Raw genomic sequence first — 13,464 nt, 5'->3', positions numbered from 1 at the left:
AACTCCGGCGGCCTCCCGGACCCTCTCGTCTTCTCCACCCGGCCTGCTCGTGGTCGGTCGGTCGGTCGGTCTCGATCGATCGATCCCCACCTTACCTTCCTTCCTTCCTTCCTCGGCGAGTCCTCCTCCATCGCCACCTGCAAGCAAGGTACGTATACCAACCATAGCCATGAAGCTTACCGTGTCGTTCTGCGGCGGCGGCTCCTCCTCCTCCACCGCCGCCGCCTCTCCGAAGGCGAGCAACAAGAGCAAGAGCACGAGACGGTCATCAAAGGACGGCAACAAGAGCGGCGGCGGCGGCAGCTCGTTCAGCTCCACCGCGTCCGCGTCGTCCTCCCACGAGTGCAAGTCCGCGGTCACCACGCCGCGCACCGTGCTCCTGCCAGTGCCATCGTCCTCGCCACCGCGGGCGCCCCGGACGGCCGGGACGACTAGCAGTAGCAGGAAGCCGCCGGCGGCGGTGACGAGGGAGGAGCTGGAGGTGGCGCTGCGCCGCGTGGTCTCGAGCGAGGAGGAGCTGGCGGAGATGCTCGCGGAGGTGGACGCCGGGCTCGTCGTCCCGGAGGAACTCGTCGGCGGCGACGACGACGCGGCGGACGACGATGAGGGCAACCTCAGGGAGGTGTTCGCGGTGTTCGACGCCGATGGGGACGGCAGGATCTCCGCTGAGGAGCTCCGCGCCGTCATCGCCTCGCTGGGAGACGACCGCTGCTCCGTCGAGGATTGCCGCCGCATGATCGGCGGCGTCGACGTCGACGGCGACGGCTTCGTGTGCTTCGACGAGTTCTCGCGCATGATGATGCATGGGCTGTGATGTACTGTGCGTGCGTGAATGTCAGTATGTCACCTCTTTGGTGCCGTCGATATATATGATCGACCGAGATGTCAATTGTCAATGCTTCGATATATCATTATGTAATATGTTTTCTCAGCTCTCTTGGTCTTGCGGTGGGACCCAACAATTAATAAGAGTGTCTAGAATGAGCTTCGACACCAAATGGGGGTTGCTAAAATTCAGATGTGTGATTTTCAAGCTCTTCTTTTCCAGGCAATGAACGTGAGCCGTTCGATCAAAATCTTACAACTTTCCTCTTTTCTTCTTCTTAGGCCTTGTTTGCTTGAACTTATCATCTTGATTTATCAACGGTGCAATGTTTTCTTCTCACAACAAAACAACATCAACTGACTTATCAGCCTGAAAAAAACCATGAGGTGAAACAAGACCGCTGAGCTCCAGAAAAACAAAATCTTTATTTCTTCCACTTCGTGCGGTTGGGCACGGTAGGTCTCGCTGGAGATCAGCGACCGCTTAGCTCCGGTGAGATCATGTCGCTCTAACTACTGCCCTTCTTACCCTCCCTCTCCCGCTGCCGCCATGGACATCATTGCCCTTGCCTCGACCTGGCCCAACTACCTCCTCTGCCACTAGAACATTAACTGTCGCCCACCCGCCGACCCCACAGCCTGACCGTCTTGCCTCTCATGAGCCCCTTCTAAGCCCACTAAAGCTGAGAAAGAAGAGAGGGAGCTGAACCCTAGCCGCCATTGTCGGAACCCTAGCCACCACCGTCTTTTTCTTCGTTGATGCGAGCATAGGCGCAAATGAGTGGGGTGCGGGCGCGTGGGAGCAGGTCGCCTGAAATCTAGATCGATTTTAAGCACTTGCAGTATAGGAATTGTGGAAAAATATAAATGTTGTACTAACTTTTGATTATTTAGTTCAAAGAATAAAGTTTTGTACGTAGCATTATATTCAAATATACTTGCAGGATCTCATAAAATTTATGGATTATAATATTATATTTTAAAAGAGATTTATGGATTATAATATTATTTTTAAAAGAAGTTACTGGTACAATAAATGTGCAACAAAGGACGTGCAAAGTCTAATGCAACACATATTGTATATATAGAGTTAAATATGCAAACTCGCTTTTAATTTCTTCTAGTTCAGTAATTACCTTGGTGCCTAAATAGCATGGCAAAGCTAGTGGACACCGACCCATGGAGTCCACATGTCATCGACACGGCAGCCAGAGCCTGCATTCGTCACCACCCGCCGGGCCCCTGCTTGTCCCTGATCGTGGTTGATGGATGAGAGAGAATAATAGGAGGAACAAGAGATATATGATGTGGATGACATTTGGATCCCACAGGTTAGTGTCCACATCAGTACCCCACGTAGGCTACCAACATTCCTCGCCTCCCCCCTTCCACCCATCTAAAAAAACAAAACATAGGCTACCAACATGTGGGCCCATATATATAGCGATAAGTTAATGGGATGTTCTTGTAATTATAACTCGATTTATATAGAGAGTATATATTTTTCTTGAATGAACAAGGGGCAAGGCCCCTACTGAAATTTATTGAAAGGGAAAAAACCAAACAAGGTGAGGTTACAGGGAAGTACAAATTCAGGAAACAAAAAAAGGAGAAGAAGAAAATACTCCAAGCTGAAAAAAGGAACCAAGCTAAACTAGATTTGCTATCCATTGGTTAATTTTGGGGGGAGTAGCTTTCTTTGCTCTCAGAAGCATTAGCTCAAACTCTCTTCTGAATTCATCCTTTGCATTCTGCAACCAAGGGTTGCTCTGACGAAAGATAAGATCATGCATTTCTAGTCTTCCAAACTGCCCAGCACATGAGGATGGTAGTTTTCATGAAAAAAGGCACGGAGAGCTGATCTTTGAAGCTTTGGTGTACTTGGAAAGGATACAAGTTTTGATCTACCTAGACATTTAGCCACACTCAGTAATGCACTGCAAATGGACAGTGCAGATGATGAAGTACAGAGGATGCAGTCATAATCTTGTAAAGTCATATTCTTCCTCTTCAACAGTGCTCTCGTGCTAATTCTATCTTTTAGTAACAGCCAGAAGAACTGCCCAAGTCCATTTGAATGCAGGATGTGGGCGGCAGTGGCCACTGAAGTGCTTGTAAGCCTTCTTTACTGAAAATAAGCTCTGAGTTCCAAATGTATGACCAGGTATGAGTTGTCCAAAACAATATCATTGAGTTCACTCTGTAGATTGGTTAACTGAGCTTGTTGTGATAGTGGTAGATGAAAAAGCCCATGTAGAGGGACCTGAGAAAATCCTTGTCTAAATGTGATTTGCCTTTTCACACTATAAAAGAGCGAGTTTTTTTTGAGGGAGTTCTCCATCTCTAATAACCGTTTGATCTAAACGTCATGCTATATAAGCCCTCCGTCACATGAGATCTTATATGATATAAGATGTAAGACTCCTCCTAACCCAAGATTCCTCCTAGACTCCAAAATAGAAAATAATATAAGATGTAAGACTCCTCCTAACCCAAGATTCCTCCTAGACTCCAAAACAAAAAATAATATCATACTATTTATTTTTATTACGTGTAAATATGATAAATAAGGAAGCATAACTTGAAAAGAATAAGAAAAAAAATTGTGGCCGACAAGGAGTTGGCTCTCTACATGTTTCTATATTTAGTTAAACATGTAAACGTGATAAATAAGGAAACGTAACTTAAAAAGAATAAGAAAAAAATTTCATGGCCGACAAGGAGACTCCTCCTAACCCAAGATTCTTCCTAGACTCCAAAACAGAAAATAATATAAGATGTAAGACTCCTCCTAACCCAAGATTTCTCCTAGACTCCAAAACAGAAAATAATATCATACTATTTATTTTTATTACGTGTAAATATGATAAATAAGGAAGCATAACTTGAAAAGAATAAGAAAAAAATTATGGCCGACAAGGAGTTGGCTCTCTACATGTTTCTATATTTAGTTAAACATGTAAACGTGATAAATAAGGAAACGTAACTTAAAAAGGAAAAAATTTCATGGCCGACAAGGAGTTAGCTCTCCCGTTCCCATCCGCTTGTTGGTCTTCTCCAGCCAAAAAAAAAATGAGCTCGGTCATTCTTAAAAAACTTGAAGAAAATAAGTAAAACCTAAATAAAAAAACTTGCCGTGACTTATAGCTATTATATTAGGAACATACTTTTACTCCTTTTTCTATTTGGATTAGGATTCTAGGATAATTTAGATTGGGATTCCTAACTATGTCTATACTAAAGTTATTCTAACTCATTTGAGTACGGGTTATATACATTAATCCAAATGAAAAGAAACTCTCCAGTTAGTTCAAATTGACGACTCTTTGTATATTATTTGTGCTCTATTTACAAGAGATTTTAGTTTATTTGTATCACATTAATAGTTGTATGGATATGTAGTTTTCATATCTTTTGATAATGAGAATAATTATTATTTTGAATTATAAATTTTTAGCATTATACTACAATGCTACCTTTGTCTCACGGTATACTCAAAATACAAGAGATTTAAAATCTTAGCGTGAGCATGAGGAAAATGATGAGACAACGACGAAGCTGACCTAGGGGCTGGGGCGGCACCCCATACTCTTGGACCCCCTCTTCTTCCCTATTTCCGGATTTCGGCTGCTGAGGACGCAAAAGCGAGGTACCGACGACGATGCCATGGCGAGGAGTGAGTGATGAGGAAGAAAAATATGGCGCTACTAGCCGTTTAAAAATGTGTCAAATGAAAGTACAACAATATATGCAGCTGAGGCATCCTACGAATAAATGATTTAAACCTTGTTCTACACGACCTGATCAAATCAATCAAGTACTAGCCATCTAACTTTACTGTATGCAGACAAATCAATTAATATTTCCATTGCATTTGAAATAGTTTTTACAAACACGTGCGTGTCGCACGTGCATATTTTACTAGTCTTTACAAAAGATAGAGTTCTCGGAACTTGTGAGCCAGAGTGTCTTCTCCCCATAGATCCTCCCAAAAAAATAAGCATGATTTACCATCATTAACTGTCCTCAGACAAACTCTGGATTCCGAACAAAATCACTGGAAGTGTTACCCTATTGGGAAATGCATTGTCGGACTTCATCCTTGTTTTGGTCCAATCGTTGAGTAAACTGCCAGCCATTCGGTAGTATTTTTCTCTCACAACAAATCAACGAACAGTACTTTCAGCCACGATTTATCAGCCAAGTGAACTGGTTTTGACAGAGAAAAAAAAAAGATTGAGTACCAAATCAATTGACGGGCACATAATAATCAGAAAAATCAATTGACAAGATAAAATGTTTAGACGCATGTGTATGTCGTGCATGCATGACTGCAGCGGTGGTGGCAGCTGGGATGCTCTGCAAATGAAATCCACGCAGCACCGTACAGTATGTGCCTCGCACGATCGCACCGCAACTTCTTCACTTGAATTTCAGGTCCGTCAACACTGCAAGGTTGCACCTGCACGTCCGGTGTATGTGTCTCCACGTGCAAGACAAATGCTAAGCTATCGTCGTCGTTGACTGCTGCCACCGCCTGCACTCTGGACCCTGGTGCATGCAGCATCTACACTGTGCACGAGTCAAAAGCACGGAGCCAGACTCGATCGTTTTCACTTTTCTCAAGTGACAAACACAAGAGGCCAAGATGCAGCCTTTTTTTCTACCAACTTTTCGTCAACTTTCTAGTTCCAACAAAAGCGTATTTACCCGCATGGGACGTCGACAAAAAGTGCACGACATAAATCTCACTATGGTCCATGAGACGTGCGCTTTTGAATGACGTATTCCTTCCATTGTTTTAGTAACAATTATTAAAAAGAAAAGCTTACTAGGAATTTCGATCGGTCGAGCTTTGTTTATGTTATTTTTATTAACTAGCATAGCAAGCAACGAAATATACATCTTATTGCGTTATCACCTGAACACGACTTGTGACTCAAACATTTATATAACGGTTGCATCATTTGTTCAAATATGTATTAAGTTAGACTCTATACTATCGCTTGGCATGTCTTGAAATTGGTTTCGCATCGCTAGACTCAAATTAGTCTAACTCATATGAGTATAGATTATGACTATGAGTCACATACAAGACATGGATGATGTAACGATAGCTTGGAAAGTAAAAAAACACACAAAATGAAAAAAAAAAATCTTTGTTCGTTAATATTAACTAGCAAATATGCCCGAACTATATATTAACATCTTATGTGATCTCGTTCAAATAAGCAAGATCAACTATGCTCGCTGCCACACCATGGACATCATGATGACCTTTAGTACAAAATAGGCCATGAACATCATATATAATTTTGTTTGCGGTAGAAATTAAATTAGGGGAGGGGACGCATGCCCCTCTCCTTCCGCCCATGCTTACATTTATCTAGAGTAAGTTTTGCATCTATAGCATGCTTACTTTTTAAATATGTTATATTTATTTTCTTATAGTTGTACCATGCTATAGATTTGGCGAATAATAAGGAGATTGCCGTATTTCTTGATTATGACGGACCCTGTTGTCAATACTCAATAAACATAAAAAGATTTATATGACCTCCGAAGTAAATATAACGAGTTGATATATATTAATATTCCTTGTCAGGTTCCCCTAACAATGGAAATTTGCATTGCTAGCTCTGCCACTAGTCAGAGATATATTTATTTTAACTAGTTGTTGATGACCAAAGCTACACTTTTTTTTTAACATTTTCTAATAGGAGTTACTAAGATTTCTGGTAACACCTCAAATTGTATTAGCAATGGCGAGTTCTCTTGGTTGAGTTTGAAGGGTGGGGATGCTAGGTGGAAATTGAACCGCCACTTCTACAAAGCACAGGGCTTTAGTAGGCACAATAGGACTGGTGGACAAAGCAGGTGGTGAGTGAAGCAATGAGGTGGGGCTGATTCTGCATGCCTAGAAGAGGAGGCATCAGGTGGCATGGAAGGTTGAAGACGATTTCATTATGGTTTGATCTAGATCGAACAACTACCAAGTGTCACTTAAAAAGATGCAAAAATACATTTGCTTGGCAAATAGCATTTTTTCTCTCTCAAAAGAATGGTGAAAGAATTTACTTTCTACTCCCTCCATCCAAAATTGTATGTCATTTCAAGAATCTTGGAGAGTCAAATTATCTCAAGTTTGACCAAATTTATATGGTAGGATAATAATATTTATATTATCAACTAAGTATCATTAGGTTGTTTATTAATTATATTTTCATAGTACATCTATTTGATGCCATAAAACTTTATAAATTTTCTATAATTTTGGTTAAACTTGAGATGCTTTGACTTTCCAAGATTCTGGAATGACCTACAATTTGGGATGGAGGGGGTAGTAAATATTGTTATAAGAGAAATGATCAAATTTAGTTTAGGAGGGAAATCAGGTTTAAAGAATGTACACCTATATGAGTAAAAAACCACACACAACTTGGTTCATGAATCACACAACTTTGAGGTATACATTGATCATCTCTACACAACTTCTGACCCTATAACTAGGAGATATATAACCATATCCCTAAACAACTTTGGTAGAAAAGCATTTCCCCTAAAATGGAGATGAGAGCATAATGGACTCGTGGACGAAAGGCAGGTGGTGGTCTAAGCAAGGAGACGGGGCGAGCACATCTAGAAGATGCGTGAGATGGCACATAAGTTTTTTTTTTTTTTTGATAACTGGCATATAAGGTTGAGGGCAATTTCAACATGGTTTGGTCTAGATCTTATAGCCGCCAAGCGTCACAAGAACGTAATTTTTTTACTTTCCATAAATAGTATTAGAAGATGAGAAACATGTTTAGTTTATAAAGGAAACCGGGTCTAAAAATCCTCCATCTATGAGTAAAAAACCATACAAAACTTTGGGTCTATAAACCGCACAACTAAGAGGAATACACCGACCATCTCTAGATAACTTCGATCCACCGACCCATTAACCAGGGCGGTACATATATAGTCACATCTCTGAACAACTTCGATACAAATAACATTTCCCCTTTCAAATTTCAATTTTCTATTTCAGGTGTCTAAATTTTAAGACGATTTCAAACAACGCTCTTATGTAATCAAGAAGTAAATTGTTACTTTTGTGATTTACTATATGTCTTTTGTATCATCATTTTTTTTTTGATATGCAAACCAATTGCACACTTCAAACAACAGCCAAACAGATTCAAGGGAGCACACCGTAATGGGATCGATATCGACGACGCAAATATGGCACGATCGTCGAGAGATGGCTGTACATAGAGTAGACACGTGCGTTCATGCATGCAGTGCAGCACCAGCAATCGATGCGATGGCCTAAACCGAGCTCAGCTAGTAGCCGCTAGGTGTGCCGGCACGCCGCCGCCGGCCTCCAGGCGGAGACGGAGTAGAGCGGCTTGCGGTGCCAGCAGAAGAAGAAGGCCTCGCCGCCGGCGTCGTGGGCCACCTGGTACGCGTAGTCCCCGCCGCCCCAGCCGCAGCTCTGCAGCAGCTTCCTCGCCTCCATCATGCCGGCGTAGCTGAGCCCGACGCGCTCCATCCCGGCGGCCTCCATCCGTCGCGCCCACTGCGCCAGCCGCTCGTGCCGCTCCTTCCTCTCCGCGCCCTCCCGCGCCACCACGCCGCGGATCTCCTCCCCGAGCACCAGCCGCTCGGCGCGCGCCCGCTCCCCGGCGCACCGGTGCGCCTGCGCCGCCGACGCGCGCTCCAGGCAGTCGAACAGCGACGCGTAGTAGTTGAGCGCCTCCTCGAACCGCTCCAGGAACGTCGCCGCGTTGTGGTTCGCCTCCGGCTCCGCCACCACCATGAGCGTCGGCGACAGCGCCCGCACCGCGCGCAGGAAGCTCCCCAGCTTTGCCTTTTCCCTCTGCTGCTGTTGCTGATGCGCCGGCGACAGCGACGACGACTGCGGCGACATGGAGAGCACTGCCGACGAGTCCGGGCTCAGCTGCAGCCGCGTGTTGAGCTCCCGGTCCAGCAGCTCGCCGAAGCTGCTTGGGCTGGACCGCGCGATGATCTGCACCGGGGTGAGGCAGCTGCTGCCCGGGACATGTCTGCTGTTCCTGCCACCGGCGTCGTCGACCGCCAGGAGGCGGTGCAGTTGCCCGACAACGCTGACGGCGAGCGCCTCGCCGGACCGCACGCGGAGGACGTGCCGGAGCGCGTCGGTGTCCAGCTCCTCCAGCTTGGCTTCCACGGCGCTGAACTGGAACGGGATGTCGAACGCCTCGGCCTCCTTGGCGAGCACGGCGGCCATGTTGGCCAGAAACTCCCTGCCGTCGTGCACGGCCGTGACGCGGAGGTGCGGTGGCCCGCCGCGGCGGCCGCGGAAGGCGTGGAACAGAGCGATCCACTGCACCGGGTTGGCGGCGGGGCCGGAGAGGTCGACGACGTGCACGAACCTCTCCCCTTCCATCGCCTCCAGGATGGCGTGGTTGGTGGTCAGGTACGCCAGCTTCATGAACGGCAGCACGTCGAAGAGGTGGCGCCGCGCGGCGGGCACCAGGTGCGCCTCGCCGGAGTTGCCCCCCGTGGACAGCAGCGCCCGCGACAGGCCGGGGACCAGGTTGAGCAGCTTCCGCGCCAGCGCGTCGGCGAAGACGGCGGCGAGCCGCTGCAGCGTGTGCGGCGCGTCCAGCGACGCCAGCTGCGTGATCTGCTCCAGGTAGAAGTTGGCGCGGTCGAAGGCGCCCGCCGCCACCTCCGCCGCGCACTGGTACAGCAGGTTGATGAGGCGCAGGCCCTGCTGGTCATGGCTCAGCTCCTGCACCCACGACGACCCGAGCCCGCCATGACCGTGCGGCGACGGCGTGTACAGCGACGACGCCGGCGACGACGTCGCCGACGACAGCGTGTCCTCCTGGACGAACATGTCCATGTCCAGAGTCCAAACCCCGGCCTGATGAGCGATCGAAATCCTCACCAAGCTTGAAGCTTTGGACGGACGGGGCTTCTGGTCAATGGATCGCTGCTCTGGATATGAAGGCGATCGAGCACGCCATTGTTGGGCTTGGATCTTGGTATGGCGACAAATGTTGCAATGCAAGCATGCGCCATGCCATGGTCTCGAGTTCATACGTTCCTAGGTGGTGACCTTGTCATGAGGTGCACAAGAAGACGACCCCAGGAATTGGATGTATGTGCGGCAAGGGCTAAGCCATGTCGTCTGCATCTCGGTGGAATAACTAAGCTGCTTGGAGATATTCGCTTGGAACTTATCTGCAGGGTTTTGGATCACAAGGTACCAGACAATTTTGCGATCAATTCAATCCCTACAGGCTTTGCTGCAGGCGTACTATGTACAATATATACAAAATTTTTGCATAGCTAGTGTCTGAGTGATACAAAGAATGTTTGACAGAAAACTCTCAAGCTATATGGAGATATATGTTTGTTTTCCATGAGCAGCCAGTGAGGTTCAAATGCTGTGCAGACATGGCTCCAAAATCTGCATTCATGTGCAGGCTAGAGTTTGCCAGAGGACAAGAAGCAAACACTTCAGTTTTGTCAGCTTTACAAAACAAATGGTAGGTGATTGCAAGGTGGCCTTTTTCTTGGAGTACTCGTTCAAATTTGACCACATGCTTTTTGTTTTTGCCGAATAATGCTAATTTCCCGCTGCTTATTTTACAGAAACTTTAATCAGGGGGGCCGGGCGACCCAGTGTGTTCTTGTTTCGTTTGCAAGGAAAACTTCTTGTCCATCCTAGGAATGACGTCTTAAACGTATGCACCAGAAAATTGTCCAGTCTCTTGGCATGCTCATATGCTTCGCCAATTTCCCTGTTCTCTTCTGCTGGTCCATATAGATAGCCAAAAAGAACACAACAGAACCAAGGCACAAGGCAACAACACTAATTTTAGATGAAAACAACTCTCAAAAAGAGATGTTAAACTAGGAACTGATGATGGAGAGCAATCCAAAATTGCTATTATGAATTAACTTAGACACTTCTTCCGATTCAGCTCGGTTACAATATTTAATTTTCATCTACACATCACTATGCTTCACACGAGATGGTGCTCGCTATTCTAAAAAAAAGAGATCGTCACATAGGATCGATCAGCTAGAGCATAGAACTGCCAGAAATATCCTGCACAGCACCAGCAAAATGGAGAAAGAAATTACCATCAACAGGGAGGCCTAATTGTGTGGCCATACCTGACGCTGAACTAACATATGCTCTCTGCTCCCAGAGGTTGAGCCTTTCTTCGGCCTCCATGCCGATATAGAGTAGAGCCGTGTGGAACTCCATCCCAACAAAAGGCAATCGCTTTCTACCTGGTACTGACATCCATTCAACCCGAAGCTCATGAGCTTCAGTTCACCCTCCCTAATGGCACCGAAGCTGAGCGGAACATGGTGAAACCCTGATGTATCCATGTACATTGCCCACTGGCTCAGCGTCTCGTGTCGCTCATGCCGATTGACTCCTTCACACAGTAATATGTTCTTGATCTCTTCCCCCAGGATCATCCTTTCTACTTGTGCCCGCTCATTGGCCCTTTGCGAGTTGGTGGCAGCCATTGCATTGAAGCTGTCAAAGAGGGCTGCATAATAGTTAAGTGCCTCAACAAACCGGTCGGAGAACAACAAGGCGTTGTGGTTTGCATCTTGCTCCATCACCAGCATGATGTTTGGTTTGAGCGTATGGATGGCATTGAGGAAGCTTGCCAACAAAAGAGGGGACGGTGTTCGTGGATAGTTCAGTATGGAAGCTGGGCTGTACACTGAGCTAGCCATCTGCTTAAGCTGCGCAGCGTTTGCCATTTTCTGGAGCTGATCAATAGCGGAACAGCTGGCATTGTCATCAACCACGAGCAGGCGATGCAGCTGTAGAGAACAGCTGATCGCAATCGCTTCACCATATTTTATCCCTAGGACACTACGGAGGTTACTGAAGTCCAAGGTCTCAAGCCTGCCATTTACATCATTAAACTGGAACGGGATTTTGAGCATATCAGCTTCCTTAGATAGCAATGCCCTCATGTTGGCCAGAAAGTCATTGTCATCGTGGACAACTGTAAGGCGTACTTCAGGTGGCCCTCCTGGGCGCCCATGGAAGCCATGAAGGAGCTTGAGCCACTGACGTGGGTGGGAGGCTGAGCAGGACAAGTCGATAATGCGGACAACCTGAAATACAATTGTCATCAGAAGCTCATAGGTATGTATGTAGTCTTGATAAAAAAACTAAACTGCTTTATCATAAAGTACTACTTGCTAGCCACAAATAAAATTTGAATCATGGGTGGCGATGTCATGTAACGTTTTAGAAAATCTATAAAGTTATTCAAACATGTGACATAACTATACACAATGGTTTGAATACATAGATAGTGTCAAGAAAGATGCCAGTATCATTGGGACATAGCACGGCATCTGGTGCTATAAAAGGACTAAAACGAAATCTCAGGCCAAATTAATTGTACTGTAGTGGTCTTTCTGTAGATATTGAAACTTCAATTTCTTCATATATTATATTAGCATATCAAAATTTCAAGAGTTTATCGAAACTGCATCAAAGTGGGTTTTGACTATGGTGTGTTGAAGAAAAAGATATATCTTTTGATAAAGTGTTGATATTAGATCAGCTTTATGAGAAAGCAAGCAAGAAACAATTCTGACACTGAAGCATGACACTAGCAATTTGGCTTTCATGAGAAAGAAAAAAGTTAGAGATGAAAGTTCTGGGAAAAAACATACATGTTTTTACCTTTTAGCACAAAATAGAGCAATACAAGCTAAGATAGCGAAAAGACTGTATAACGAGGATATTTGCACTGGCAAGAATATCCAAAGTACATGACCTTTTCAACCTCCATTGCTTCAAGGATGGCCCGGTTGATAGTAGCAAAGCCAGTGTTGAGGTAGGGACTGAGGCTAGCAAAGTTATAGCGAGCAGACTGAATGCTCGACTGCTCAAAGTAGTCAGATGGATGAATGAGGGAACCAGTAAGGCCCTCACAAGAGAAGAGAAGACGGCGAGCTAGGCTGTCAGCCATAATCTGGGAGAGACGCTGCAGCGGCCCATCAACTATGGAGGAGAGCCTTTTTATCTCACTAAGACTATCGTTAGTCTTTCCGATGGATCCCTCGCTTACATGTGTTGCGCACTGATACAGAGCCGGGACAAGCCGCACCTGATCCCGCACAGATGGCATACACATCATTCTTTGATATCCTGAGGCTCGCTCGGTATACTCATACACGTAGTAACTAGTGTTCTGGTGTTCGCTGGAGTAACTCCTCTAGTTGAGAGGCTGCTACATTTATAGAACTGCATTTTACACCATGGATGGACAGATAAGAACAAGATAACTGGCTTTAACTTTACACACCAGGACAATGCAACGCTTGGAATGATTCATGGTAAACACAAAGTTGCACAGGTTGAACAGTCCGCATTGAACCGAATACTATGGGAATGTTCAGTGTGTTCCCTTTGGAGTTGTCCCCTTGGACTATTCATATTTACTAGGTATAAAGTGACAAACGTTGGGGTCAATGTCATTAGACACTGCATTGGAACTTGAAGAACAATTGACAGGGAATACGCTGACCTGACCATTGTTGGGGTTTTGGCCTAGTGGCTGGCATAATTAAATCAAGCAATCAATGTGATTCAGAACAAAAGATGACCAC

General features: G+C 45.6%; 3 protein-coding genes across 3 annotated transcripts; 1 reads left to right on the top strand and 2 right to left on the bottom strand.

Moving 5' to 3' along the window:
• Positions 31-993, top strand: LOC8071411 (probable calcium-binding protein CML36). Its single transcript, XM_002442638.2, has one exon. It carries the CDS (start codon positions 170-172, stop codon positions 812-814), a length of 645 nt encoding a protein of 214 aa, XP_002442683.1. The 5' UTR covers positions 31-169; the 3' UTR covers positions 815-993.
• On the bottom strand, positions 8,006-9,948 carry LOC110429621 (scarecrow-like protein 3). Its single transcript, XM_021445832.1, has one exon. The coding sequence runs from the start codon at positions 9,896-9,898 to the stop codon at positions 8,165-8,167; it is 1,734 nt and encodes a 577-aa protein (XP_021301507.1). The 5' UTR covers positions 9,899-9,948; the 3' UTR covers positions 8,006-8,164.
• Positions 10,723-13,017, bottom strand: LOC8070352 (scarecrow-like protein 3). Its single transcript, XM_021445585.1, has 2 exons — positions 12,630-13,017; positions 10,723-11,955 (listed from the first exon to the last, which is right to left on the bottom strand). The coding sequence occupies exons 1-2, from the start codon at positions 12,990-12,992 to the stop codon at positions 10,966-10,968; spliced, it is 1,353 nt and encodes a 450-aa protein (XP_021301260.1). The 5' UTR covers positions 12,993-13,017; the 3' UTR covers positions 10,723-10,965.

The sequence above is a fragment of the Sorghum bicolor genome, chromosome 8 (assembly GCF_000003195.3).
Source record: "Sorghum bicolor cultivar BTx623 chromosome 8, Sorghum_bicolor_NCBIv3, whole genome shotgun sequence".
Lineage (NCBI taxonomy): Eukaryota > Viridiplantae > Streptophyta > Magnoliopsida > Poales > Poaceae > Sorghum > Sorghum bicolor.
Note: the sequence above shows the minus strand (reverse complement) of the source record. Positions and strands in the feature narration are given on the sequence as shown.